The sequence below is a fragment of the Nelumbo lutea genome, chromosome 1, assembly GCF_056320005.1.
Source record: "Nelumbo lutea isolate HS-2025 chromosome 1, American lotus-T2T, whole genome shotgun sequence".
In the NCBI taxonomy this organism is placed as follows: Eukaryota; Viridiplantae; Streptophyta; class Magnoliopsida; order Proteales; family Nelumbonaceae; genus Nelumbo; species Nelumbo lutea.
Window position 1 is genome coordinate 76,711,360 of NC_142684.1, and position 27,942 is coordinate 76,739,301.

Sequence of the window (27,942 nt, forward strand, 5' to 3'; positions counted from 1 at the left end):
GTGGGGGGTAAAGTTGAAACTTTAAATTATGTATTATAATGCATTAACAATGATAAGGGTATTTTGGTAACTTTAGTCTTTGTTACCAAAAAGCCAAGGGAAAGGAGATATTTGCACTTTTTTTCTCAAAACTATAAGGGAGGCCTTTGTTAGGGGCAAAACACAAGTGGTTTATAGAATTGTTATAAAAGGATTTTTTTTATACTTTTACCTAAAAATAATAAAAATAATAATAATAAACCAATAAAAATTAATAAAAAAAATATTTTCCAAAAAAATTAATAAAAATTAGGATTAAGATACAAAAAATTAATACAAATTTATCTAGAGAATAGGACATTAGCCCTCACTAAAGTGAACCTTAGATTGTGATCGGATAAACTAGAGATAACCCTAAGAAATACTTAATTGAACTAAGATTGACACTATTTAATTGGAAATGTCATAGAGCTCCATCTTCAATTTTGCTGATAAATAAAGCCCGTGTATCGCATGGGTCCTGACTAGTATTGCTTGTCCCACGACCAAGGCACATCTGAAAAGTGAAGGGGACAGGAAGGGGTTAGTACACTATCAAAACAAATCAAAGAAGATAAACACAATATGTCTGTACCTTCAGATGAGTATGGCTGTGGAGGGAGTTCATAAGGGACAGGCAACAGAATTATTTCAGATGATGAATTTTTGCTCTGATTTCCTTGCCAACATAGAGTCAGCAATGATTCCCTTATACCCTGAACTCACAAAAGAAATAGAATACGAAGTAAAACATAAAATCTTGTGAACATTTTTAGACCATCTAGAAATTATAATGATGTATAATTCTAGACATAACCTCATTTAAAATGAGGTTGTCATAGCATTTTTCAGAAAGTGATCTATTTATACTTCCTATTATCAAGATGAAAGGATTCTGTTTCGGTTACATATGTTGATTTAAATGCCACGAAGAAGGAAACAAAATGACTATATTCCAATGTAGCAGGCCTCTACATAATCAGCACATAATTAGCACCACAAGGTGAAGGCTATAGCCATTACCTGTGCAGAATCACTATCATCTGTACAAGAAAATCCATAGTGATGAGGGATAATTTGGCACATCAAATTATGTGATGACACGTGGAGTGACAGAACGATATGGTGACACCTCAGTGACCTTGATGACTTCAATGACTCCAGCCACCTCGCGCACCTTGGGTCACCCAGCTAGACCGAGGCTTGAATAGCTCAACTATGTGCACTGATCTGCCGAAGTGCCACATAACCTCTATCCAGAAGCAAAACAGCTGTCTCCGATCTCCTCGGGATCACGGCACCACGTCAACAGAGTTCATCTTATCCCTGTCCAATTCAGACGGACCTGGATAAGCCTTATCAGCTTATGCAGAGTCCGTCTTCAGGTGCGAAACCAACTCCAAACCAGATAGGCCGAGTATCCTGGACACGCATCATAAGGTCCACGGCAACTCACCTATATAAAGGCCTTGCCTCCAGCCTTACAAGGTACGCGCGACTTAGCTCTATCAATACTCTAACAAATAGCTTTCAGCTCTCTCAAAAACCTCCAACTCGCTAACTTAAGCATCAGAGTGCCCACACTGGGTAAAGCACCCCAGACACTCAGACATCCTTTTCTTGCAGCTCAATTAGGCGACCTCACTATCCCGATGTCCGAGTTGTCCTCCAGTAGGGAGCACTAGATCGCACATCATCACATAGCAATGATCTTTACTCAAAGATGGCAAAAATAACACCCCCAGCTGAATTAGTTGACAAAAACATTATTAATACATAGATTTTTATTCAAGATTAAGTGAAATGAGAAAAAGAAAAATAAAATTAGAAGTAAAGAATGGATAGATTGAGCACTTTTTTGGAATACAGTACAGCTTGTACAAGATCCCAAAAGGCTACTTTCAGTCGATGATCTACAAGGTTCCATAGATTTTCCATTGGAATACATGATGCCATTCAGCATCCTTTAATGAAATATGAAATGTAAATATCCTATAAATTTTCAAGATGTTTAGATTAGTGAAAGACATGCTTGGCAGAAAAAGGCTATAGAACATCAAGGGAGAGACTAATGTTTAATCCAAAACTTACAGCAACTGAATTTCATGGCCAAACTGCGAAGGCAATTGGATTTTCCACAAAAAATTGCAGTTAGTGAATATAATTTGTGTTCTAGTGGCACACAAAATTGGCATAGTGGCATTGCCTTCTCAGGTGCATGTAGATATCCTTCAGGCTTCACAAACAGGACACAACGACTTAATTACAAGCTATGAGTTAAAAAACTATTAATGGCACTTGTTTCTTGAATAACTAAATCAGGTATTGAAAGCCTTTTTTTCTCATGTATAATTGATAGCTTTCTTAATCCTTGACAGTACCCATACATTGTCTTCTATTGCTAGGATATGAATGGCAGGATCCAAGACAGGTAACAAGTATCACTTTTGGCAGACCCTTTACAGAAATAAAAAGCTTTGGCAGACACTTACATGCTTGAAGTCACTAACATTTTATAATGTAGAAGAAAAAGCTTATTTCATATCAAGTTTTATCAGATGCCATCATGCCAAAACCAATAGTGTCAAATGAAGTAGTATGTTATATTTCCCAACAAAGTTCTCCTAAATTTTAACTAACAACCAATGGTTTATGTCACTTCTATTGATTTTTTTGTTTTCTTTTTCCATTTATTATATACAATTGGAACAGAAACCTGGCAAAGTATCATGAGAACAAATCGTGTTAATAGAGAGGCTGCTTCTTGGGGAACAAGATGGTTTACATGCAGCAAGCTTTGTGAGGAAGGTGACTCCCGGTGATTGAATGGGGACAATAGGTGCCGGTGGCATTTCAACAGGCATGCCAGGTCCCTATCACAATGATCAACTAGAACCAAGATGGGTCTATTCTCTTGCTAATTTTTATCATCTTGCCAGGCATGTAGCATCTAGATTTGGACTGATCTACTTTTATCAGCTGGTGTAATTGCTGGAATTGTGTTTTATCTTCTCCATTGATACTTTTTCTAGCTCTCTTTTGCATAGTTTTTTGGTTTATCAGAAGGTTGTGCTTTCTACTCATTATTTTCACTTTCCTTTTACCACATTCTTCAATTCAAAGAAGAAAAAAAAAAGCCTTGGTAATACAAGATGCACTCCTATGGTCTCACAACTGAAATTGCTAAATATAGCAGGCACTTTTACATCAATAAATTGATCTACATAGTCATCTGTTTATATAATGATCACCTATAAATTAAACCCAATTGGCACCAACTTTATTCTGGTATGTTGAAACAAAATCAAGGTATCATATAGAAGTAGCACAAAAGCAGATGTTGAAGTTATACTTGGAAATGTATAATTCCAAGAAGCAGACCTCATAAGAATGGATCATCAGTTGGGAATTATTCTTCTGGAGTGCACCCCAAGCAGCTTTTCTGAGATTTGCTGAAGTCAGAAGAAGCCAACTGTTGCAGGACAAGAAGTTAACTTAAAGTTAGGTAGCCAAAATCAGGATGACTTGGATTGACAAATATATAAAGAAGATGATCAACTGCTTAAGGATTAGTGCTCATGCAAGGTTTTGCCCATTATATCGAGTGAATGTCTTTATATGAGGCTTTGCCCGACTGGAACAATATAAACATAAGAATAGGAATTATCCAAAAGGACCAAAAAGGTTTATGAGGAATTGAGAATAAATTCTTAAGTAATTATAACCAAAAGAGATTCAATCAAGATAATGGAAAATCTTGAAATTTAAGTGTTTGCTAACAATTATTTTATCAATAACCATGCATTTGTATTAATTGAGTAGAAGAAAATTTCTCTGGTATCCTAAAATAGATATAAATAAGACAGTACAAAACTGCATCAGCTGACTTAAACATTATTACAGAGCAGAAAAGAACTGTAGCATTGTGCTAATAATGCTTGATAGAAGAAGGATAAGTTGAAAGAAAAAAAGCATCCCCTTGATGGTAGCTTTCTTTGTATGGTCTGCCTATTTGAATAAGATCCTCACTAAGGACAACCTGTCAATTAGAGGAATGGCGACTGATTCAGAAGAATGTGTCTTATGTAACAGGGTGGAAGAATCTATCAATCATTTACTATTGCATTGCAATTTCACACATAACATCTGGCTAAGAGTTCTCAAGATTTTTTTTTCATCAAAGGATGTTGTCCAGCATCTGAGAATACTTTGTGAAAGGCTGGCAGATCAAGGGTTTGAGTACAAAAGGTAAATCCATTTGGCAAATGATTCCAGGAGCAGTGTTCTGGGTTGTATGGCAGGAAAGGAGTTGTCAAGTTGAGGCAGTGTGGCAGAAAGTAGTGGGCAAACTGACCTCATGGTCAGTCAGCTCAGTTCTAATTGGATAGATCAAGTTATAGCTCTCTTTTTGAGTTTGAAAATCTTTTGTAAACACAAAAGGGATAATGGTCTATTTTTTCTCAGTGAATCTCTCTGTTGTACTCCTCTGGTTGTAAAGAGGTTTTTTCTTTTCTAATGAAAATCATACTTCACCTCTTAAAAAAAAATAAGGTTGAAAGAGAAAAACATCCATTTCTTTCCAGCACATTCTGTAATGGCCCAAGACATTTACATCAACTACTTTTTCTCCCAACCAGTGATATTTAAAGCTTCTCAAATGTATACTACTACTTTAGTGTCCACTCTTGGTCTTAAAAGTTTACAAGATGTAAGGTAATGAAGAAAATGAATGTTTTTAGATATAAAATGATGTTTTATCTAATTGATACAAACGATTATCTAAGTTATCAAATCAGGTATTAACCACTAGGAGACTATGTCAAATACCAACTCAGAGTAAAATCTTTTTCCCTGTGAAAACTCGGAATAACAGTTGGTGGAGGTGCAAAGACACTTCAGGAATGGAACCATATAACAATACCATGAGTAAATTTTCATCCAAAGAACTAAAATCAAATCATAAACAGTCCATCAATGCATGCTTTTAGTTCTATGCTAAAATATGCAGGACTGTTCAGACAGATTTAGGCTCAGTTTGGAAGGAGTACAAATACAAATCTGTAGAGTGCAAAACCTTGTATTTTATATTATCTTGTATGTATTTGTACAGTACATATTTGTATTTGTACTCCTTCCAAACTGAGCCTTAATAAAAATCTTAGCCTCCACTAAATTACCAGTGAGAAAACCTGGGAAAATAATGCATGTGGACCTCTAAGACTAAAGGTTCACACCCATAGGCCCAATGTTAAAAAGCCATAAAGTGGGGCCTAAGACCTGTAAGTTTATGCCCATTTTAATATGCCCAACTTGAAAATTATGGCTAGATAACCAACTCATAAAAGGCTCCAAATTTCCAATATATTACTTGTAAGATGTAGGGTCCGTTTGGTTTTCAGGAATAGGGGTCCGGAATCAGAATCGGAATGGTCCATTCTGATTCCAACTGTTTGGTTGGGCAGAATCATCCCATTCCCATTCCTGATGGAATGGCATTTACCCATACGAGGGAATGCCCATTCCCTCACCATCCCTTGGGAATGAGAATCCATTCCAGCCAATTCTGATTCCGATTCCGACTATGAACCAAACGGACCCTTAATTCTACAAAATATTTATGTTATACTTGTTCACGCTAGATTTACAAAGATTAGCCTTCCTACAAAAGTTCTAATGGAGAAAATATTTAGCAATTCTCAGGTGTGTGTGTGTGTATGTGTGTGTGTATATATATATATATGCAGGGGCATAAATGATCTTCTGGGTTTCGAGCAATTGAAATAAACTATTACTTTTTCATGCATATCAGAATCGAAATGCCTACATAATCAGTGCACCACAAACATCAAACCAAATGCAACAACAAAAGCTTCCCAAGGACCTACCAATTTGAATAAGCTACAAGTCAACAAAGCTTTATCATTGAATAAGAAACTACAAGTTGCACTTAGTGTTAGAGTCGGCTGTAAAGGAGTAGTTTGGTCATTTTGTTTTATATTAAGAGTGTGGTGTAATGTCTTTTATATTCTGGTTTAAGTGTTGTGTCCCATAATTAGGGGCATAAATGTCTTTGTGATTTTAATTAGAAACATATAAATAATATCTGGCTGACTAGAGAGAACTTTTCTCTCTAGTTCGAACTGGTCTTTCTCTCCTATTTCTTCTTCTCTTCTCTTTCTTCTCTGCTCTTTTTCTTCGTTATTCTAGGGCTGAAACCAGTACAGATCTGAACTGTAACATGGTATCAGAGCAATTATAATCAGTTCAGATCTTCCTAGAATTTTTGCATCACCCTTTATCCTAGTTTTCTATAGATATCTCATCGATCACTTGGAGATTTGCATAAGGGATGAAAAGGAGTGATCATTTTTTTTTTTGGAGGTTGAAAGCTCAGTTGGTAGTGTGGAGCGGTTAGTAAGGTGTGTAACTGCACTGCTAAGTATTTACCAGATGGTAGTGTCAAGCAGTTTAAAGCTTAGTTGGTTGCCATAGGTTATTCGTAGATGTATGGTATCGACTATACAAAAACCTTCTCTCCAGTTGCCAAGATTGGCTTAGTTTGTGTTTTGATTTCCCTCGCTGCTATGTATCATTGGCCTTTGTTTTAGTTTGACATTGAGAATGCATTTTTACATGGTGATCTTCTTGAGGAAGTATATATGGAGCAACCACCAAGGTTTGTTGCTCATGGGGAGGATGGTAAAGTGTGTTGACTGAAGAAGGCTATTTATGGGCTTAAATAGTTTCCTCGTGCATGGTTTGGTAGATTCGGTGAAGTGAAAAAATTTGGCATGAAACAGTGTTAGGTTGACCATTCAATATTCAACTATGATTCAGGTGTTGGGAAGATCTTATTGGTGGTATATGTAGATGATATAGTTATTATCGACAATGACAGGTTTGGGATTGATAGGTTGAAGATCTTTTTGCACTATCACTTCCAGACAAAAGAACCTTGGTAAATTAAAATATTTTTTGGGGATAAAGGTAGCAAGGTCCAAGTATGGTATTAACCTGTGTTAAAGGAAATATGTTCTTGATCTATTAGAGGAGATAGGATTGTTGGGTGCTAAAACCAGCTAAAACACCCATGGAACCGAATATCAAGCTAAGTAGTGATACAAGTGAAGAGTTTGAAGACCCTAGAAGGTACAAGAGGTTGGTAGGTAAGTTGAACTACCTAACCATTACTCGGCCAGATATTTGCAGTTAGTGTGGTGAGTCAGTTTATGCAGAATCCCCAGATTCCACAATGGGATGTAGTTTTAAGGATTGTACGATACTTGAAGGAAGCTCTAGGTCATGGGTTGTTATATAAAAGTAGAGGAAGTCTTGAGATAGAGGGATAAAGTGATGCTAATTGGGCTCATTCCATATTTGGCAGGAGGTCCACTATAGGGTATTGTACCTTTCTTGGGGGCAATTTGGTGACATGGAAGAGCAACAAACAAACAATGGTTGCAAGAAGCAATGCAAAAGCTAAATATAGAGCAATGGCACACACAGCATGTGAACTAGTGTGGTTGTAGAATCTCTTAGAGGAGATGGGATACTTGATTGAGACTCCTATGGATCTATATAATGACAACCAAGCTGCAGTCCACATTTCTTCCGGTCCAATTTTTCATGAGAGAACAAGCATAGAAATTAATTGTCACTTTGTGAGAGAGAAGGTGCTCAGTGGAGTGATAAGTACTGCATATGTAAACACAGGAAGTCAATGGGCAAACTTGTTTACCAAAGGGTTGAGTCGGGGAAGAGTGGATTACATATGTGACAAGTTGGGACTATATGACATATACTACCAACTTGAGGGGGAGTGCTAGAGTCGGTTGTAAAGGAGCAGTGTGGTCATTTTATTTATGTTAAAGGTGTGATGTAAAATATGCTATGTCCTGGGTTAAGTAATGTGTCCCAAACATAAATAAGGGCACAATAGTCTTTATGCTTGAGATTAGAAAACTATAAATAAGAACCTGGCTGACTAGACAGTGAGAGTTCTCTAGTTCGAACCAGTCTTTCTTTCTATTCCTTCTCTTTTCTTCCTTCTAATCTTTCACTCTTATTTATTTTTCTTCATTATTCTGAAACTAAAAGCTACACAGATCTGAACTTTATCACTATCAACCCTTGGTCCATGGTATTGCACATTGAAAAACATTAAATAGAAAATTTAGGAGGCGTTCTCTAACATGAATGTTTTTGTTTTCAATTGTTTTTGGAATCGCCACATCAGCAAAAAAACAAAAACATGTTCTTGAACTCTGTTTTTTATTTTGATCAATAACTCAGATTTTTATTTTGATCAATAACTCTGTTTTTGTTTTTAAAAGAAAAAAACAAGTTGGTTTTGTTTCAAAAAACAGTACATGTTTTTGGAACAAAAAAAAATTGGTTCGTAAAACAAAAACAAGTTTTTAGTATAGAAATTATATGATTTATGGAACATGAAGTCGAATAATCAGATGAAAACATGTTTTTGAAATCAGATTCAATAACATGTTTTTTGTTTTAGTTTTGGAAACAGAAAACAAACACACAACCAAGAATGTGTTTTTTGTGTTTTTGTTTTAGGAAACAATCTGTTTTCAAACCATATGGTTTTGATTTGTTTTTGGAACTGGCAACAAGAACAACAATTCACATTGTAGAACTTCCCCTTAATTGGGTGGCTATAAGATCCAGACTCTGCTAGACCTACAAGGAAACTTTGAAGAAAGTTCATATGGCTAACCTCTAATATGTTTGTAAGAATTCAGTGGCAAAGAATGTCAGCTAACGAGTTAGCAGATTTTTAGCTAAGAAAGGGGTTTTTAGGGAATCTATTTTTTGGGCTCAAATGTCTCAAAGAACCATTCAACCTAAAAGCTTAAGCTGTTAGGTGAGGTCCTTGAATAAGTTGATATCCTCTAACACGCCCCCTCACATGAAAGCCTATTGGGCTTGAAGTGTGAACGAGCATAGGCCCACCCATACCTTGTGCTGAAACTTATTTAATTATAATGGGGGTAACGAGGATTGAACACTAGACCACTTGGTCAAAATGGCGCTAATCCATCTCAAAGAACCATTCAACCTAAAAGCTTAAGCTGTTAGGTGAGGTCCTTGAATAGGTTTGTTAGAGTTAGCCGAATAAGGGTAGATTAGTCATCTCACCTTGGTTAAGTTATGAGCTTATGTGGCAGTCTTATTAGAGGTTCTCTGTCCCATACTTAAGTAGGGGCAGCTTAGTCCTTGTACATTTAATTAGAAACCTAATCACTATTAAGAGGTCGACTGATAGGGTTTAACTATCAAGTTCGACAGTTCTTTCATCTTCTTCTTCTTCTCTTCTCTTTCTTCTTCTCCTTACTAGTTCGGACTACTGTAGCTACAGTAGCTACAGTAAAAACATGGTATCAGAGCGTGACAACTTCAGTTCGTGACAACTTCAGTTTGTGCTTCAGTTCTCTCCTTTTCTTCTCTGGGCTGTCAATGGAGAAAAGTGGTTCGTCCCAGGCCTGAAACATCACAGCTCTTTTATTCTAGTGCACAGAACCTTCTTTCCTAAGAAAACAACTTCAGCAGTGAATGGTTGACTGAAGCTCTCAAACGAAGGTTGGTTATCTCTCCTCTGTGTGCTGTTGGTATTTTTGGGTTGAAAATCTTCAAGAACTTGAGAGGACTGATCAGAACCTAGAGAACTAGGTTGGTTGTTGCCCTGGTTCTTGGAAAAATTCCAAGAACAGGCTGTATTTACAGTGACGAAATGGTGTAAGGGCTGCTACTATAGGTGGCCGAATGGTGCAAGGTGTAATGCAATGGTACTAGTTGAGTTTTTTGTTGGTCTTGTGGTGCCCTCTTAAAAGCATTAAAGCAGGTCTGTATTGTGTGTGACAGCTATGGCTGTGTGGTGGTGCTTGTAATGCACAAACTCTTGACAGCAGTAGTGGTGTGACAGCTAGTTGAGTTTTTGTTGAGTAGTTGTAAGAGAACTTGCATGTGGTTAGTAAGTGCTGAATTAATGTCGGTGTAGTCTGTGTTTTTTTTTGTGAAATCAGTAGTGGTGTGGATAAGAACAAAGGCGCGTGTATCTATCATTGTGTTTAGGGACTGCTGTAGGTTCTGGAACATCAAACTCTTGACAGCAGCACTTAGTTGGTGATCGGGAATTCAGATTAGAGGCAGCATTGAAAGAGTATCATGGCAGCAATGGGAGATGGATGTAGTGATCAGAAACCTAGTGTGGTGGTTTCCTCTGCTTATCTAGGTGTACAGATGACCTCAATTAAACTGAATGGTGAGAACTATGTTCCATGGGCCAAGTCGGTGGAAGTTTTTCTCAAGGCAAAGAGAAAAGTGAAGCATGTGAAAAAAGATAAACCACCGGCTGACTCTCAAATTGTTACCCTTGCCAATGGTTCCTCCTCTCCCATCTATGGTGTTGGCAATGTTGACATGGCTTCTCTTTCTTTATCATCTGTTCTATATGTCCCTAAGTTTCCATTCAATCTTACGTCTGTTAGTAAATTAACCAAGACTCTTAACTGCTCTGTTACTTTTTTCCCTTCCTCTTGTGTTTTTCAGGATCTCAAGACGGGGAAGAAGATTGGTGGGGGGCATGAAACTGGTGGATTGTATTACCTTGACGGTGGTGGATCATCAGTTGCACTTCAGACTTCACTCACTCCTCTACAGTGGCATTGTCGACTGGGACATCCTTCTCTCAAGGCACTCAAGATACTAGTTCTGTCTTTGAGTCATTTGTCAGTGTTACAGTGTGAGTCATGTCAGTTTGGGAAACATCGCCGTGTTTCCTTCAGTCCTAGAGTTGAAAGTCGTATGTTGAGTCCTTTTGCTTTGGTTCATTCAGATGTTTGGGGCCCGATCAAAATAGAGTCTTATAATGGTTACAAGTATTTTGTCACTTTTATTGATGATTGTTCAAGAATGACATGGATTTATTTAATGAAAGAAAGGAGTGAATTATTTTCTATTTTTCAAAAATTCCATGCTGAAATACGTACACAATTTGGTGTTCCAATCAAAGTTCTTCGTTCAGATAATGGTTGTGAATATTTTCTAACTTCCTTTCAACAGTATTTAGAACAACATGGCATCATTTATCAAACTTCTTGTGCATCCACTCCTCAACAAAATGGGGTGGCTGAACGGAAGAACCGTCATCTCCTTGAAACAGCTCGGTCTATTCTTCATCATATGAGTGTTCCTAAACGGTTTTGGAGTGATGCTGTACTTACTGCGTGTTTCCTCATTAATCGGATGCCCTCCTTTATTCTTCATGGTCGGTCTCCCTTCTCTATCTTGTTTCCCACCTTGTCTCCCTTTCCATTAACACCTCGTATCTTTGGCTGTGTGTGCTTTGTTCACAATCTGAGTCCTAGAATAGACAAGTTGGATGCACACTCCATTAAGTGTGTCTTTCTTGGCTACTCTCGGACTCAAAAAGGGTACAAGTGTTACAATCCCATTACTCGGAAGTGCTATGTCTGTCCTGATGTCACCTTTTTTGAGTTTGTTCCCTTCTTCTCAGGAACTGAAGCATCTTCGTCTCCACCTTTACTTCCTCTTCCTCTTCCGGTCAGTGATCCCGTTCCGGGTGTTCCTGTTGGAGTTGACTCGTCATCTCATCCAGTGCAGATCCCTACTGAACGACCACCAATTCGGCAAGTGTATACACGTCGAACGACATCGGCCCCTCCTCCAGCTTCTACCTTGTCCGCGGATCCTGTCGATGCTCCTATTGCTGAACCTTCAAGACTTGACCTACCCATTGCCTTACGGAAAGGTAAACGTAGTTCTACTCTCCATCCCATTTCCAATTTTGTTTTAGTATCTCGCCTTTCCGCCTCACATCGCCAGTTTGTTTCACTATTGTCATCTATTTCCATACCTAACAATGTCCAAGAGGCTCTTAGTTCACCTGGGTGGAGGCAGGCAATGGAGGAGGAACTCTCTGCTCTTCAGCATACTCACACGTGGGAGCTCACTACTCTTCCCCCTGGTAAGCATGTTGTGGGTTGTAAATGGGTGTATACTGTTAAATACTTTCCAGATGGTAGTGTGGAGCGTCTGAAAGCCAGACTTGTTGCTAAAGGGTATTCACAGTTGTATGGAGTGGACCATATGGAGACCTTCTCTCCAATGGCTAAGATTAGCTCTGTCCGTGTGTTAATTTCCCTGGTAGTTATGTATGATTGGCCCTTATTTCAACTTGACATAAAAAATGCCTTCCTTCATGGTGACCTTATAGAGGAGGTATATATAGAGCAACCACCTGGGTTTGTTGCTCAGGGGGAGGCTGGTAAGGTGTGCAAACTGAAAAAGGCAATTTATGGGTTGAAACAATCGCCTCGTGCTTGGTTCGGGAAGTTTAGTGAAGTGGTGAAGAATTTTGGAATGAAACAATGCCAGGTTGATGACTCAGTGTTTAGCTATGACTCAAAAGTTGGAAAGATTTTATTAGTGGTCTATGTGGATGATATTGTCATAATTGGCAGTGACAAATTGGGGATCGACAAACTCAAGGTCTTTCTGCAAAATCATTTTCAAACAAAAGACCTTGGGACATTGAAGTATTTCTTGGGTATAGAAGTTGCTAGATCAAGACAAGGTGTAAACCTGTGCCAAAGAAAATATGTTCTCGATCTATTGGACGAAACAGGACTGTTAGGTGCAAAACCGACTGAGACTCCTATGGAACCAAATGTTAAGTTGAGCGGTGATACAGGGGAAATATTTGATGATCCTGAAAGGTATAGACGACTAGTGGGGAAGCTGAACTATTTGACTATCACGAGACCAGACATCTCCTTTGCAGTCAGTGTGGTGAGCCAATTTATGCAGAACCCTCGTATATCTCACTAGGATGCGGTTCTTAGAATTGTAAGATATTTGAAGGGAGCTCCAGGCCGTGGAGTATTGTATAAACCAGGAGGAAAACTTGAAGTAGTTGGGTACACGGATGCAGATTGGGCGGGCTCTGTGTTTGATAGAAGATCTACTACAGGTTACTACACATTTCTTGGAGGAAATCTTGTGACGTGGAAGAGTAAAAAGCAGACGGTTGTGGCTAGAAGCAGTGCTGAAGCCGAGTAAAGAGCCATGGCACACACTACATGTGAATTAGTGTGGTTGAGGAATCTCCTACAAGAAATCGGGTTCCACATGGATAAACCTATGAAGTTGTGTTGTGACAATCAAGCTGCGCTCCATATCTCATCCAACCCTGTTTTTCATGAGAGAACAAAGCACATAGAGATTGACTGCCACTTTGTGAGGGAGAAGGTTCTTATTGTAGAGATAAGCACAGAACATGTAAGCTCAGGTGATCAGTGGGCAGATTTGTTTACAAAATCCTTAAGCTCAGGGAGAGTGAACTATATATGTAACAAGCTGGGATTATATGATATATATTCTCCAGCTTGAGGGGGAGTGTTAGAGTTAGCCGAATAAGGGTAGATTAGTCATCTCACCTTGGTTAAGTTATGAGCTTATGTGGCAGTCTTATTAGAGGTTCTCTGTCCCATACTTAAGTAGGGGCAGTTTAGTCCTTGTACATTTAATTAGAAGCCTAATCACTATTAAGAGGTCGACTGATAGGGTTTAGCTATCAAATTCGACAGTTCTTTCATATTCTTCTTCTTCTCTTCTCTTTCTTCTTCTTCTCCTTACTGGTTCGGACTACTGTAGCTACAGTAAAAACAAGGTTGATATTCTCTAACAAAATATAAGCTGATTTGTGCCTGAAGCTGCATCTCACGCCTCCCTTTGGGATGCCTTTCCATACACATTTTGGTTAATTCTTAATAAAATATTCCTTTACCTATCAAAAAAAAGAGGAAGACTTCAAAGAGACCACTTCTATTTATCAACATATCTCGTGTTTCTGATATATTTTTTGTGAGAAAAAGTAAAGTATATAGCATTTAAGATAGATCCTAAAAAAAAAAAAAAAAAAAAAACCTACAAGGGGAAGAAAACCTCCAAAAAGATCTGTTCAGTGAGAAGCTGTACACAGAACCTATCTGTGCAAATTTTTGTACCAGAGATTAAAACAACAGATCTATCCTTCAACCTCACTAACAATTCTTTTGGTAAACAAATTACAAAAAAAAAAAAAATGTTTGAATATCTCTCCTGTTGATACCCAGGGGAACAGAAGAGATGCAGCAGTTCTAAGGATTTCATCATCCCATCTTGCTGTATTTTCAAAAATTCTCAAATCTATACTACATACTAAAATGCAGTTGTACACGTCAGGTTCCTCATATCGTTTTCCAACCCTTTTAGAATTTTGTGATTTTTCTTTAGACTTTTAAAATAAAAAAATTATATATGGGGTTATGTAAGTTAAACCACAATCAATTCAGTTAAAGTTAAAAAACTGAATGTAACATGAACATCTTTTTAACACCAGCCCATGCATCGCACAGGTCTCTTCTAGTTTCTCTTAGAATTCAAACCATCTTCCCCTTCCTGTTTAAACCACCCAAGGGCCATCAATCAAAAGCCTCCATAACTATTCAAGGAAACACCCAGTCAATATCCAGACACCTAAGAAAGAAAAAACAGGTCTTGGAGATTGTGGAGCAGTGGAGAAAAATGTTATCAGTGGATTCCATGGGATGATTGCAGAATGCACAGACTAGAAGAGATAAATTCATCCCACTTTTAATGAGGTATTTCTTTGTAGAACATTTGTTCAAGTCTGCAGTCAATACAAAGAATATGACTTGAGGCTGAGGGGACTTTAGGATGCCAGTCAATATTGGCGGGGAAGCCACTGCTATCCACATTTGCCAGCCTCTTGATACCTGGTTTAAGTTAGCAGTGAGGTCACTTAACTTTTCCCACTTTCAGCGCCTGCTGTCTACTCCATCAACCCTTGGGTTGGAATTTTGGAATTTTAGGATTAAAGCTACAATTGGTCTTCAAATCAAACAGATTTCTATGAAATTTTCATGTGTCTAAATTTATTTTTTATTGAATAGATCATAGTACTGTCAGTCCCTTATCTCCTTATCTTCTGCCATTACATTCAGATTTGGAAAAAGCTCTCTTAATGGTCTCCTATCAAACCAAGCATCCTGCCATAACCTGATTTTGGAACCATCTCCAATCTTGTAGGTGATGCTGGAGATGAAAAAATCAAAAGAATTCTCAATCCCTCTCCAAACTGAGCATCCATATGCAGGTAAAGACTTGTCAGGGTCCCATCCCCCATTACTCAGCCCAATTTTTGTCTCTATTAAGGATCTCCAACTGCTTTCTGTTTAAGAGTTGAAATGCCAAAACATTTGCTAAGAATTACCTTGTTGAACTGCCTAATTTTCATATTCCATGCACCCCTATCCTTGGGCTTGCACACAGAAGTTACTCTAATACCCCTACTTAAACTAAAACACAAATTAAAAAAGATAAAAGATAAATAAGACCCAGCCGCCCCAACTATAAAAGGAAATAAAAAACATAATAAGATAAATAAGTGTGGGGCTGGAACCACACACACTATTAACTATCTCTACACTCCCCCCTCAAGTTGGGAGTAGATGTTTGTCATTCCCAACTTGTGTAAATTTGTCTCCAACTTGTTCTTTGTGACTGCTTTAGTGAGGAGATCAGCTAACTGCATGTCTAAGGAAATGTAAAGCACACTTCTTGAGATGCAACTCGCTCTCGGATAAAATGTATGTCCACCTCGATATGCTTAATCTTGTCATGCTGTATTGGGTTGTGGGCAATATTAATTGCGGCTTGATTATCGCAATACAGCATCAGAGGCTTCTCATAATCAATTTCCACCTCACTAAGCAAGGATTTCAGCCATAACACTTCTGCAACACCATTGGCCATAGATCTGTATTCAGCTTCTGCACTGGAACGAGCAACAACATTATGTTTCTTGCTTCTCCATGAAACAAGATTTGCCCCCACAAATGCACAATACCCAGAGGTAGACCGCCTACCATCAACACATCCAGCCCAATCCGCATCTGTATATACTTCTATTTTCATGTGACCACTATTCTTGAAGAGTATACCTCTCCTTAGGCATCTCTTCAAGTAGGCAAGTATATGAAATATTTGGCCGAGTTAGGCCGAAATAAAGAAGTTTTCCAATGAACCTTTGGTACATAGCCCTGTCCTCAAGAAGTTCTCCACTTTCTACACTTATTTTATAGTTAAGCTCAATAGGTGTGTTAGCAGGTTTCACTCCTAACTTTCCAGTTTCCTCCAATAAGTCAAGAACATACTTCTTCTGAGAGATAAAAATGCCATTCTTAGATCGAACTACCTCAATTCCCAAGAAATAGTGCAATTCTCCTAAGTCCTTCACTTCAAATTCCTTGTGAAGATGTTGTTTAAGAGATTCAGTCTCACTAATATCACTCCCTGTTATCACAATGTCATACACATAGACAGCAAGTATGGTCAATGAAAAACCTTTCTTAAAGAAGAGAGTGTGATCTGACTAAGCCTGTATGTAGCCGAATTTATCCAAAGCCGGTCTAAACCATCAAACCAAGCTCTCGGAGATTTTTTCAGCCCATATAAAGCCTTCTTCAGTAGGCAAACTTTCTTTCCTACTTCTGTGCTATAAAAACCAGGGGGTAACTCCATGTATACCTCTTCTTGCAAGTCTCCATTGAGGAAAGCATTCTTAACATCCAGCTGAAATAATGGCCCTGAGAAGTTTACAGCAATGGATAGTAGGACTCTGATAGTGTTCATCTTTACAACAGGTGCAAAGGTTTCCATATAGTCTATGCCATAAGTTTGTGTGAATCCCTTTGCAACCAATCTGACTTTATACCTCTCTACAATACTATTAGCATTATATTTCACAGTAAACACCCATCTGCATCCAACAGGTTTCTTTCCTTCAGGCTGATTAACTAGTTCCCATGTGTTGTTCTTAACAAGACCATCCATCTCTGCTTTCGTTGCTTCTTTTCACTCAGGTATCAATAGAGCTTCTTGCACTTTTCTAGGTATAGGAATAGTAGCAATTGATGTCAGGTAAAATCTATAGGATTCTGAGAGACAATCATAGGAAAGGAACTTGGAGATACAATGGGCAGTGGATGAGGTGCAACAACCTTCCCTTTACGAATTGCAATTGGAAGATCAAGGTCATCTGATGGTAGAGGCCGAGGATCAACGGTGTCAAGTAAAGTATCTGTAATAGTGGTCTCAACAGTGGGAGCAGTGGTAGTGTCTGAATCTGGGGCTGTAGACTGGATTGATGCTGAGGATGGGAATCAACCTGCCTCCACCACTGTCTGTGATACACTCTCAACTCTCTACACGTTTGACAACCCTCTTCACAACACTCCCCCTCAGTACAAGTAAAGGAACCTTTGGGGCTAAAACTAAAATCTCTTCCTCACTATTCTCCCCCTAAGGAGAAGCCCTATGATAGTAGGGCATATCCTCAAAAAAAGTGACATCCATGGACACAAAATGTTTCCCTGAAACAGGCTCATAGCAGTAATATGCTTTTTGATTTTGTGCATACCTAAGGAAAATACATTTGGTAGCTTTGGGATCAAACTTGGAGCGATGAGGTCTAAGGATTTGAACAAAACAAATACACCCAAAAGTTTTGAGGGGAATAGTAAACAGGTCCTTATCTGGATATAGAAGGCTGAATGGTGTTTGCATGTTTAGAACCCGTGAAGGAATCCTGTTAATAAGGTAAACAGTTGTACGGATTGCATCCCCTTAGAAGCGTATGAGAACATTAGAGTTGAGCATGATGCATCTGGCTACCTTTAAGATATATCTGTCCTTTCTCTCAGCAACCCCATTCTACTGAGGTGTACAAGGACAAGTGCCTTTGGTGAATGAATGAGCCCATGATCAAGGAGATATGATGCCAAGGGTTTTGCAAAATATTCTTTCGCATTATCGGATCTAAGAATTTTGATCTTGATTTCAAACTGGGTTAGAACCATCTGATGGAAAGACTGGGTCAAAGAAGGAACCTCATGTTGAGAGTGCATAAGGTAAACCCATAAGAAGCAGGTATAATCATCAACAAATAACAAGAAATATCTATACCCCCCCATGGTGGGAGTATGATATGGCCTCCAAACATCGGTATGCACAATTTCAAAAGGAAGGTTGCTTCTTTTATTACTCAAAAGGATAAGTTGATCTACTGTGTTTTGCAAGTTCACAACTTTCACACTCCAAACTAGACACTTGGACTGACTCAAATAATTTTGGAAACAGACTCTTCAAAGACCCAAAAGACAAATGACCTAATCAGTTATGCCAAAGCATAATCTTACTCGAACAATTTCCCTACTTCACTCTGCTTCCCCTATGGATGTGCAAGCAGGTAAACTCCATTCATCTCACGGCCAATCCCAATCATCTTCTTCGTTTCCAGATCCTGAAAAACACACCAATCAGGAAAAAAAGGTTATTAAATAGTTTTGATTTTTACTAATACTACTAATTGAAAGTAAGTTAGCACTAAGCTTAGGAACATGCAAAACTAAGGATAGGGAAATGGCATCAGACAATCTGATGTCTCCCTTGCCAAAAATTGACACAAGGGAGCCATCAGCAATAGAAACTTTGTCTCTCCCAGAGGATAAACAATAAGTGGAAAACAAAGTAGATAAGCTGGCCATATGGTCTAAAGCACCTAAATCTATTACCCAGAATGGTCTAGTGTTACCTGGGACAGAAGCATGACATGTTGTAGCTCTTGTACCTGTATGAGCAAGGGCTTAAATAGGATGAGCAGGTGTGGTAGCTGAAGACTGAGATGTGGATCCAGAAATACCAGTTTCATTCTCTAACTGTGTCAGTGCAGCCCGAAGAGCTGCTAAAGCATCCAAGGATGTGGTCCTTGTGCTGGAAGAAGATGCTGTTGAGGGCCCGGGAATAGGATCTCGTCATGGGTCGGTCCACGGGGAAAACCTCCTGTTTTCCCTTGTTCCTTCCTGCTCTTGATGAACCTATCTTGGCGCCTCTAGTGATTTGTTCAAGAGATCACCAACTCTCCTAACTCACTTCTTAAACTGAATATTCGATATCTCATTCAATAATGGGGTCTCCTTAAATAGAAGATTACAAGAGTCCTAATCAAAGGGAGTCTCCTTGCTGAATAGGGAGACTTCCAGTTCTATCTTGCTAAGGATAAGATAAGCTAATCCTAATCTGATAAGCTACTAACAAGATAAGATAAGAGATAAGAACAATAAGATAGGAACAAGCAAATGAGCTAATCTAATCTAGATAAGGCTGCTGTTGCCGAATTGGGTAGAATGAGTATCACTGAATCATTGTTGTTGCAGGCGGTGGGTCATGTGCTTGTTGCTACTGGCGGCGATGGTACGTCTTCCCAAGGAAGGCGTCCATAACATTACTCCCCTCCTGGACTACGAGCTTGTCCTCAAGCTCGAACTCTGGATATGTGGCTTGGAACTCCGCCAATGGGATCCATGTGGCTTCTGTTGATGGTAAATTACACCATTCCACCAAGACTTCAAGGGTTCCACGATTGAAACAAGAGCGGGTGACAACTTTAGGTTGGGGGACCAGCTTGCCATCTTTCAAGGGTGGCAGGGAGGGAACTTGGTCTGGGGGAACACCCGTAAATGGCTTCAGCAAGGAGATGTGGAAGACATCATGAATCTGGCTGGTCTCAGGCAATTCCAGCTGGTAGGCCACACTGCCAATCCGTCTTAGAACCTTGTAGGGCCCATAAAACTTAGGGGCCAGCTTCGGGGCAGCCTTGTGGCGCAAGGAACGTTGCCGGTAGGGCTGGAGCTTCAACCAAACAAATTGTCCTAGGTCAAATGACAGTTCCCGGTGGTGCTTGTCATAGTGAAGCTTCATGTAGAATTGGGCCTACTATATGTGCCTGTAACTGCATGGTCTGAGAAGTTTTAATGTCGGTGATCGCATGGAGAGATCTCTGGCTCGAATGTGACTAGTTCTTCTTCCTCCTCCTCTTGTTCATCGATGATGAGGCAAAAAAGCTTCTTGCATCTATGTCCTGCCAAGTAGAGGTCATCACAGTTGAAACATTGGCCTCTTGCTCGGTGTTCTGCCATTTCTGCCCTGGTTAAACGCTTAATGGGTGGAGCGGCCATGTTGCTACCTATACTTGTCATTGGTCTAGAGGCGGTGGTGGTGGGAGATTTCAGTTCTCGGCTGGTAGCAGAAGAGGGGGTTGTTGCTACTGATCTTGGGGGTACCCATGAGTTTGGTGGCCGACCCACATTAAAAATTCCGCGGCTGAGCTGTAGTTTACGCTTGAACGCGCTGGCTAAGTTCATGGCTATGACCAAATTTGGGGGATTCTGCATCTCGACATCCACCCGCAGGGGTTCTGATAGCCCTGCCATGAACATATCCACTTGTAGATCGGGTCGCACGGAGGATGCCCTCGCGAGGAGGGTTTGGAACTATCGCTGATATTCAGCCACTATGTCGGTCTGTTTAAGGTTAATCAGCTCACCCAGTGGGTTGCTGGTCAGTGGGAGTCCGAACCTAAGAAGGCAATAGGACTTAAACTGGGACCAACTGAGCCCGGGTTCTTCTTGCTCTAACTGATAAAACCAAAGTTGTGCTTCATTTGTTAAGTGAAAGGCGGTTAGACTTACTTATCCCGGTCATCTGTCCGTTGGTTCCGAAAAATTTGCTTGCAGCGATACAGCCAGCCTAAGGGGTCTCCGTTGCCGTTGTACGACGGGAATTCCAGCCTGCTGTACTTGGGGACGACTGCGGTTCTTTGGCTAATGGACTGCTGCTCGTCGGAAGACTCTAGCAGATCTGGTCGGTGGCCATTGGCGGTTGTCCCTCCTTCAGAGTTCTCTTCCCTAGAAAGGAATAGCTCCATCAGGCATCGCAGCTCCCTCACTTCTTTGATCTCACGGACTTCGGAGATGGTCTCCACGAGTTGGTGCTCGAGGTCGTGGACCCTGGATGGTAGCTGATCCAGATCACCCATGACGCCTTGCTCTGATACCAAGTTGTTGAGGGCCCGGGAATAGGATCTCGTCATGGGTCGGTCCACGGGGAAAACCTCCTGTTTTTTCTTGTTCCTTCCTGCTCTTGATGAACCTATCTTGGCGCCTCTAGTGATTTGTTCAAGAGATCACCAACTCTCCTAACTCACTTCTTAAACTGAATATTCGATATCTCATTCAATAATGGGGTCTCCTTAAATAGGAGATTACAAGAGTCCTAATCAAAGGGAGTCTCCTTGCCAAATAGGGAGACTTCCAGTTCTATCTTGCCAAGGATAAGATAAGCTACTAACAAGATAAGATAAGAGATAAGAACAAGCAAATGAGCTAATCTAATCTAGATAAGGTTGTTGTTTCCGAATTGGGTAGGATGAGTATCACTGAATCATTGCTGCTGCTGGCGGTGGGTCAGGTGCCTGTTGCTGCCGGCGACGATGGTACGTCATCCAAAGGAAGGCGTCCATAACAGATGCACTATCAGTAGTAGTTGCTACATTAGCACTCCCCTTCATGTTTCTAAGTCTAGCTGGCATTAGGTGAGGATGCGACTTCCAACAGGTGTCCCTAATGTGTTTGGGCTTCTTGTAATGATCACAAAAAATATCTCTTTTGTCTTCCTTCTTGAATTTTCTTTCCTTCTCCCCTCTAACCTTAGATTTTGTTGCTGCCAAGGCTGCTTCTGAGCTGATAAGATAGCATAACCTTCCTCCTACTCTCTTCACGGTGGACTAATGAGTAGGCTTGAGATAAAGTCACACTCTCCCTAGTGAGAAGTTGTTGTCTTATAATGTCAAATTTTGAGTTTAGACCAGCTAAGAACTCAATCTCTATTTGTTTCAATCAGTTTTCTATATGTTGTTGCATCCCTCTGACTTTCCCATTCAATAGTTTCCAAGTGATCAATTTCATGCCAAAGGGATTTCAGAATAGCAAAATACACTGAGACTGGCTTCTCTCCTTGCTTGAGGTTATTCACTTCACACTTCAGCTCATAAGCCCTAGCAACATTGAGTGGTTGGGAGTTGCATAGAATTACATAGCCAAGTTATCACCAAGTAGTTCTCTTGAACCCATTTCGGATGTGATGTATCTTTCTTTACTGGCTTCTATGTATCCCTGGTCACATAGCCTAATTTACCTCTACCTCCAATAGCCATCATTTCTGATTGGACCCACTCCAAGTAATTGGTTCCATCAAACCTAACAGTGGTAATCTGAAATGAGTTTTCAGTCATGTTACCAGTCCCAAAAAATCCTTCCCCTTGTGTTTTTAACTCACTTCCAAACTTCTCCATTCTAAGAGAGCACTAATAAGCCAAAAAACTCCAAGAAGAATACCTAAAAAGGATATTTTTTTTGCAACACTTAAAAATTTAGAGAAGACAATCCAGAATTTAATCTCAGCAAGAAAAGAAAGAAAACTCCAAGAACTTAATCTCAGCCGACAGATCTTTTGCAATCACAGTCAGAAGTCAATTCCTTAGTAGACAAACCTGGACTGTAATCAGTCCAATATTCACAATCAGATTTTTCTCAGCCGCACCCTCCAAAAAAGGTTCAAGATCAGATTTTTTCTTCAGCCGCACCCTCCAAATAGGTCTCAGTAAAAAACTGATCATAGGGTTAAGAATAAACCCTAGAAAACTTAGATTTTCTCAGCCACACCTTCTAGATAAGTCCTACTTATCTCTTATTGCTGCTGGCCTCAAGAAGAGATAAAAAACTAATCTTGATCAATAAACTGATTGTAGAGATGAAAACTTACCCAGACTCTGATCTCCACCTTTAATCTTAATAAAAAAAACTAATCTTGATCCCTTTAACCTTCTCTGATTCTTCCTGATTACCAGAAACACTCTCCAATTTTCGGACAGCTGCTAAAAAACCTCTTGTAACCTCCAAGAATCAGCCGAAAGAAAGCTTCTTTCTAATCTTCCAACCCTAGATAATTCTCATGTGATCGGCTGGGTTAGACTCACATGAGAAGCCCTAGATCTTGCTCCGATACCAACTTGAAATAAATAGAACACAGCAGTGGTCTGATGTAATTTAGGAAAAGAAAAGAAACACAGGCTTCGAAGAGAAGAAGAGAGAAGAAGAAGAAGAGGAGAAAGGAAGAAGAGGTTCGGTTCAATGATACTGCTGCCCCATAAGATATTATTTATATATATTAATCTCCTTACAAGAGTAGGAATTACTCTAATACCCCTACTTAAACTAAAACACAAATTAAAAAAGATAAAAGACAAATAAGGCCCAGCCGCCCCAACTATAAAAGGAAATAAATAACATAATAAGATAAATAAGTGTGGGACTGGAACCACACACACTATTAACCATCTCTACATTTCCTTTTGATTTGCAAAAGTTTTATAGCCATCTTTGCTGGGATAGCGAATAGTGAGAGACAATAAGATGGGAGATTTGCCAAAGTGCCCTTTATAAGAGTCACTTTTCCACCCTTTCAAAGGTATTTGGTCTTCCAAAAAGCTATCCTTTTTTGAGAAAAGTTAACTGATTTCATTTAACAAAAAGAGGGGTACACAAGAGGGTGTACAAGGAGAAAAAGAAAGAAAAACAGGGATCAGACCCCTGAGAATTACACAGGGGGGATCTTATCACAGTACAGAACTTCCAAAAGAGCACCTAATTTTGCTAACCCATCTGCAAAAGCATTGAGCTCCCTTGGGATCCAGTGCAGGTTTGCATTTGAAGCTGCCAATAAATCCCTTGCTTCTGCTAGGTAGTGACTGAGTCTCCACGGTCCAGCCTCCTGTCTTCCTAGCCACTTTATGGTGTTATCTGAATCTCCCTTCCAAAAGGCTATCTTTCTTTCCTCTGACTCAATCACCAGATCCCATATTGCAATGGATGTATATTTTTTTCCCAGTGGCAACCCCAAATATTTTGTAGAAAGACAAGCAATTCACACCCCAACACCTCAGCCAATTCCTCTATCCTTTCCACTTTTTTTTTTTGATAATTGAGGAGGGTGTGAGGTGCAAACACACCCTTATATTATAGTGCAGAACTAGAAAATTACAACACAGCCCAGTAAAGATTTTCCCTTGAAGCCCCTTGTTAAGCTAAGAAATCTGCCATTGAATTAGCCGACCTCTCATCCATTGTACTCTAGTTGTCATATTCCTTGTCAGCCACTTAACCTTCTTTAGAAGAACCCTACAGTCCAAGTGACAAAATCCGGATTCAGCAACCACCCCACGACAACCTTAGAATCTCCCTCTATAATTAAGCTGTCCACACCGAGTTGATTTGGAATCTGAATTCCTTGTACAGCAGCTAGCACTTAGGCGATTGTAGAATCTCTTATTCCCACTGAACCTGGGAGCAAAGATAAAATGTTGCCTTCTTCATTTCTCAAGATCCCACCTATACCTGACAGCCCTGGATTACCTTGGCTGCTTCCATCAAAATTCAACTTTATAAACCCTTCCAAAGGTGAAGACCGTGCTACAGTGACCGGTGACCCTGTTTCTTCCAGTAGAACTGTTAGCCACTACTGACCAATTCCTCCAGAGATCATCAATGATAAAAGATTGAAAAGAATTTAAAGTTCTCAGCCAATGTATTACTCTTATTAAAATACACTTCTCTAGTTCTCTAAAAGCTCTATCCTCTCCATTTTCCCTACTGAAATAATGGAGCTGTTTTTTAGATTTATGTTTAAACCTGAAACATCTCAGACCACTGCAAAACCTAAAGAAGATTTAGCAATTATTATAGAGATCAAGATGCTTCTAAAAAGAAGATAATATCATCAAATTTAAGAAGATTCCTACCTTCTGTTTTACCCTAAAACCTTCAATATAGCCCCCTTCAGCCACCTTGTTTAATAATTGTTGGAGAGCTTCTGTGACACAAATAAAAAGGAGAGGAGAGAGGGGATCTGCCTGTCTCAATCCTTTGTGGCTTTTAAGGAAACCTGTTCAACCTCTATTTATAGATACGGAGAGTTCCAGAATAGATTCACATAATTTCATCCAGCATCTCCATTTCCAGCCAAAATTTTCTGTACCTAACAAGTAGTTAGTAATTGCCAATTTATATGATCATATGTCTTCTTCAAGCCCATCTTGGTCTATATACACATTTATGGGGCTTAATGACCGATCTATAATAGACTCCTCCAATATAGCCCCCTTCAGCCACCTTGTTTAATAATTGTTGGAGAGCTTCTGTGACACAAATAAAAAGGAGAGGAGAGAGGGGATCTGCCTGTCTCAATCCTTTGTGGCTTTTAAGGAAACCTGTTCAACCTCTATTGATAGGTAAGGAGAGTTCCAGAATAGATTCACATAATTTCATCCAGCATCTCCATTTCCAGCCAAAATTTTCTGTACCTAACAAGTAGTTAGTAATTGCCAATTTATATGATCATATGTCTTCTTCAAGCCCATCTTGGTCTATATACACATTTATGGGGCTTAATGACCGATCTATAATAGACTCCTCCAATGAATTTTGGATCAATAAAACAATTCAAAAATACTTAAGATAGTAGCTGATTTGAAACTAAACTCCAGGGGGAAAACTCTCTAGCAACTGATCTATACTGGCTTAGACTTAATGGAGATTAAAATTCAACATAAGAAAACTATAAAGTGACACAAACAATATTAGGACTCTGAGGAAAACAATTAGAAGGTAAAGTCCTACTTTCATTTAAGCTAGGATAACAAAAATACTTATATTAGCCAATATAACCTGGGTAAATATAAAATAATATTCCATCTCAGAGACATATGTTTGTCTATACTTTAGCTATAACTCCTTCCCAACATGTCCAAACTACATTATTTTGGTTTTAAGCTCATAAAATATGCAATCAAATGACTTTTTTTTAACAATCTCAAAATCAAGGTTACAAATACATTTAGCAAAATGTAGCCACAGATAGGGGAAGTCAATCAAAACTTTTATTGGTCACTGAAACATCTAGTTGAATTTAATAATGCATCAATGTGTCTATCAAAATATAGTGCATCAAGGTGATCAATCCCTCATCCATGCAACAGCCATTCATAATCTATATTAGCAGATAAACAAATGGAGTTGTTTTGTAGAAATTATATAGGTGTTACCAATATCAGGATTCAGAATGTAGAAACTAATTTATTCCCTTTTATATTAAGCCGTTATCAGTACATTGTGATCAAACACTAGCCTTGCCAAATGGATCCACTTATTATCTGATTAATATAAATGAAGAATTTATTAACAGAAATTCCTTTGGCACATGTCTATTTATGTTCAACAAAGTTGGCACCAAATAACTCCCAAAAAATTTCCTCAATCAGTTTCTTGGAAAAGACAATAATTTGGGGGAAGAATAGTTACAAGTTATTCAAGACATTTATTTCCCAGATCCTGTCAATCTAATTTTTATCTATTTCAGAACATCTTTCGGACCACGAATTCTTTGTGTGTACTGTTTGTACTGCTTGCTCGTGGCACTTGTTAACTTGCTCATAAGATAGCATCCAAGATAACCAAATGAAGGACCAAAGTAATAGTAGCTGAAGAGTAAAGAAGAAACCTGTGAAGGTCTTGGCAAGGCTTCATCTTCAGAAATTTGTCGCTTCCTCTTCAGAGTTAATCTCTCATCTTCACTAACATCTTTTCCTTTGGATGAAGACCTTTTCAAGTGTCTCGGATGAAGATATATGCCTTTGAACAGGCAAAAATTTATACTTAAAAACATAATGCCCAGGAATCAGCTCAAGAATATCACCATTGGCAATCCTAATCTTATCTTCAGAACATAGCTTCTTCCTCCGATCGCTAGTATTAATGACAATTGGATTCTGTCCCTCCTGCAAATCCATTAAAGAGACTCAACTAAAGACTCAAATTCATCAGAACATATGCATAAGCCAATCTCAACTCAACTCAGCCTTAATCCCAAAGAAAATGCACGAGCCCATACATATTTTTTCAAATGCCCACCATCCCAATAAACCACGCAGTTCAATCAGACGTATCAGATAGACGGTAAACGAATTTCCAAAAAGTGTAAAAAGCTAACAATTTGACACAATTGCAAACAAATTTCATTCATTGAAGGGAACGAGCAGATGGCAAATGTTTCACAGAAATTAAAAAACTACATACCACAGTTACATCGGCGGAACCATCAGCCGAAGTATCGGGAATAATTTGCTTACGACTCATTCTTTTGTCAGAAACGGAGATATCATTGCGACCAACAACGCTGGTTCCTTTGAAAATTGGTACTTTCTGGATGAACCATCTTCCCCCAGATTGTTAGTAAGCGGAACAAGAAATCCAATGTTCACCAAAACCCGTTTAAACAAAAAAGCAACTATTTAATTTAATATCATAAACTCAAAACATATTAGACTATATCGAAGAACGAACAATCACGACTTCAAAGCACCCGAAACTCGGCCATTAACGAAAGTTTGCTCGCGTGAGCTCTGATGGAATCAGAGGAACCCCGAACCCACTTTTCAGGCAGACATGAACCTTAATGGAGTGGAGAAGGGTTTAAGAGCTCTACTGAGACCAGCTGACGCCTGACGCTGCTTTGCTTATGGAATACGGGAAAAGGCGGGATATGGTGTACTAGTGGTGAAACTGGATGCGTGGTTCCTGGAAAACGGAACAGACGTTCATCTATCGCGTGAATTCGCATATGGATCAAAATGGCTCATCCATCGGTTGGTTCGCCATTTCCACTCTGATGAGCTTACATTGTAGCCATGGCCAAGTTCGTAGTCCCAACGCAGGGTCCCAATACCATTGCAGCCGTGAATTAGGAAACATCTCCCTTGTCCATCGACACAGGGTTCCAACACCATTGCAGCCGTGCATTACGAACCTCTCCCTTTGTCATGAGGACGAATATCAGATAAATCGGATATGAATACGGATATTGATACGTTTT

General features: G+C 39.3%; 1 protein-coding gene across 2 annotated transcripts; it reads right to left on the reverse strand.

Annotated features, from left to right (window-relative positions):
• Positions 1-250: 250 nt before the first annotated feature.
• Positions 251-27,915, reverse strand: LOC148875481 (tyrosyl-DNA phosphodiesterase 1-like). Of its 2 annotated transcripts, XR_016105038.1 has the most exons (6): positions 27,147-27,915; positions 26,572-26,848; positions 3,400-3,490; positions 1,042-1,763; positions 614-734; positions 251-535 (listed from the first exon to the last, which is right to left on the reverse strand). XR_016105038.1 is itself a non-coding variant. In XM_088964789.1 (5 exons), the coding sequence occupies exons 2-5, from the start codon at positions 26,595-26,597 to the stop codon at positions 504-506; spliced, it is 270 nt and encodes an 89-aa protein (XP_088820915.1). In that variant the 5' UTR covers positions 26,598-26,848; positions 27,147-27,914; the 3' UTR covers positions 251-503. The 2 variants fall into 2 exon arrangements, 1 of the variants encoding a protein (XP_088820915.1); XM_088964789.1 differs by lacking the exon at positions 1,042-1,763 and having other exon boundaries at positions 27,147-27,914.
• Positions 27,916-27,942: the final 27 nt, after the last annotated feature.

Coding starts and splice junctions, on each gene's coding strand:
- LOC148875481 (XM_088964789.1), bottom strand. CDS start 26,597: ATGAAGCCTTGCCAAGACCTTCACAG. Junction 3,491..26,571: donor CCTTGCCAAGACCTTCACAG/GTTTCTTCTTTA, acceptor GTCCTGCAACAG/TTGGCTTCTTCTGACTTCAG. Junction 536..613: donor ACAGCCATACTCATCTGAAG/GTACAGACATAT, acceptor TTCACTTTTCAG/ATGTGCCTTGGTCGTGGGAC.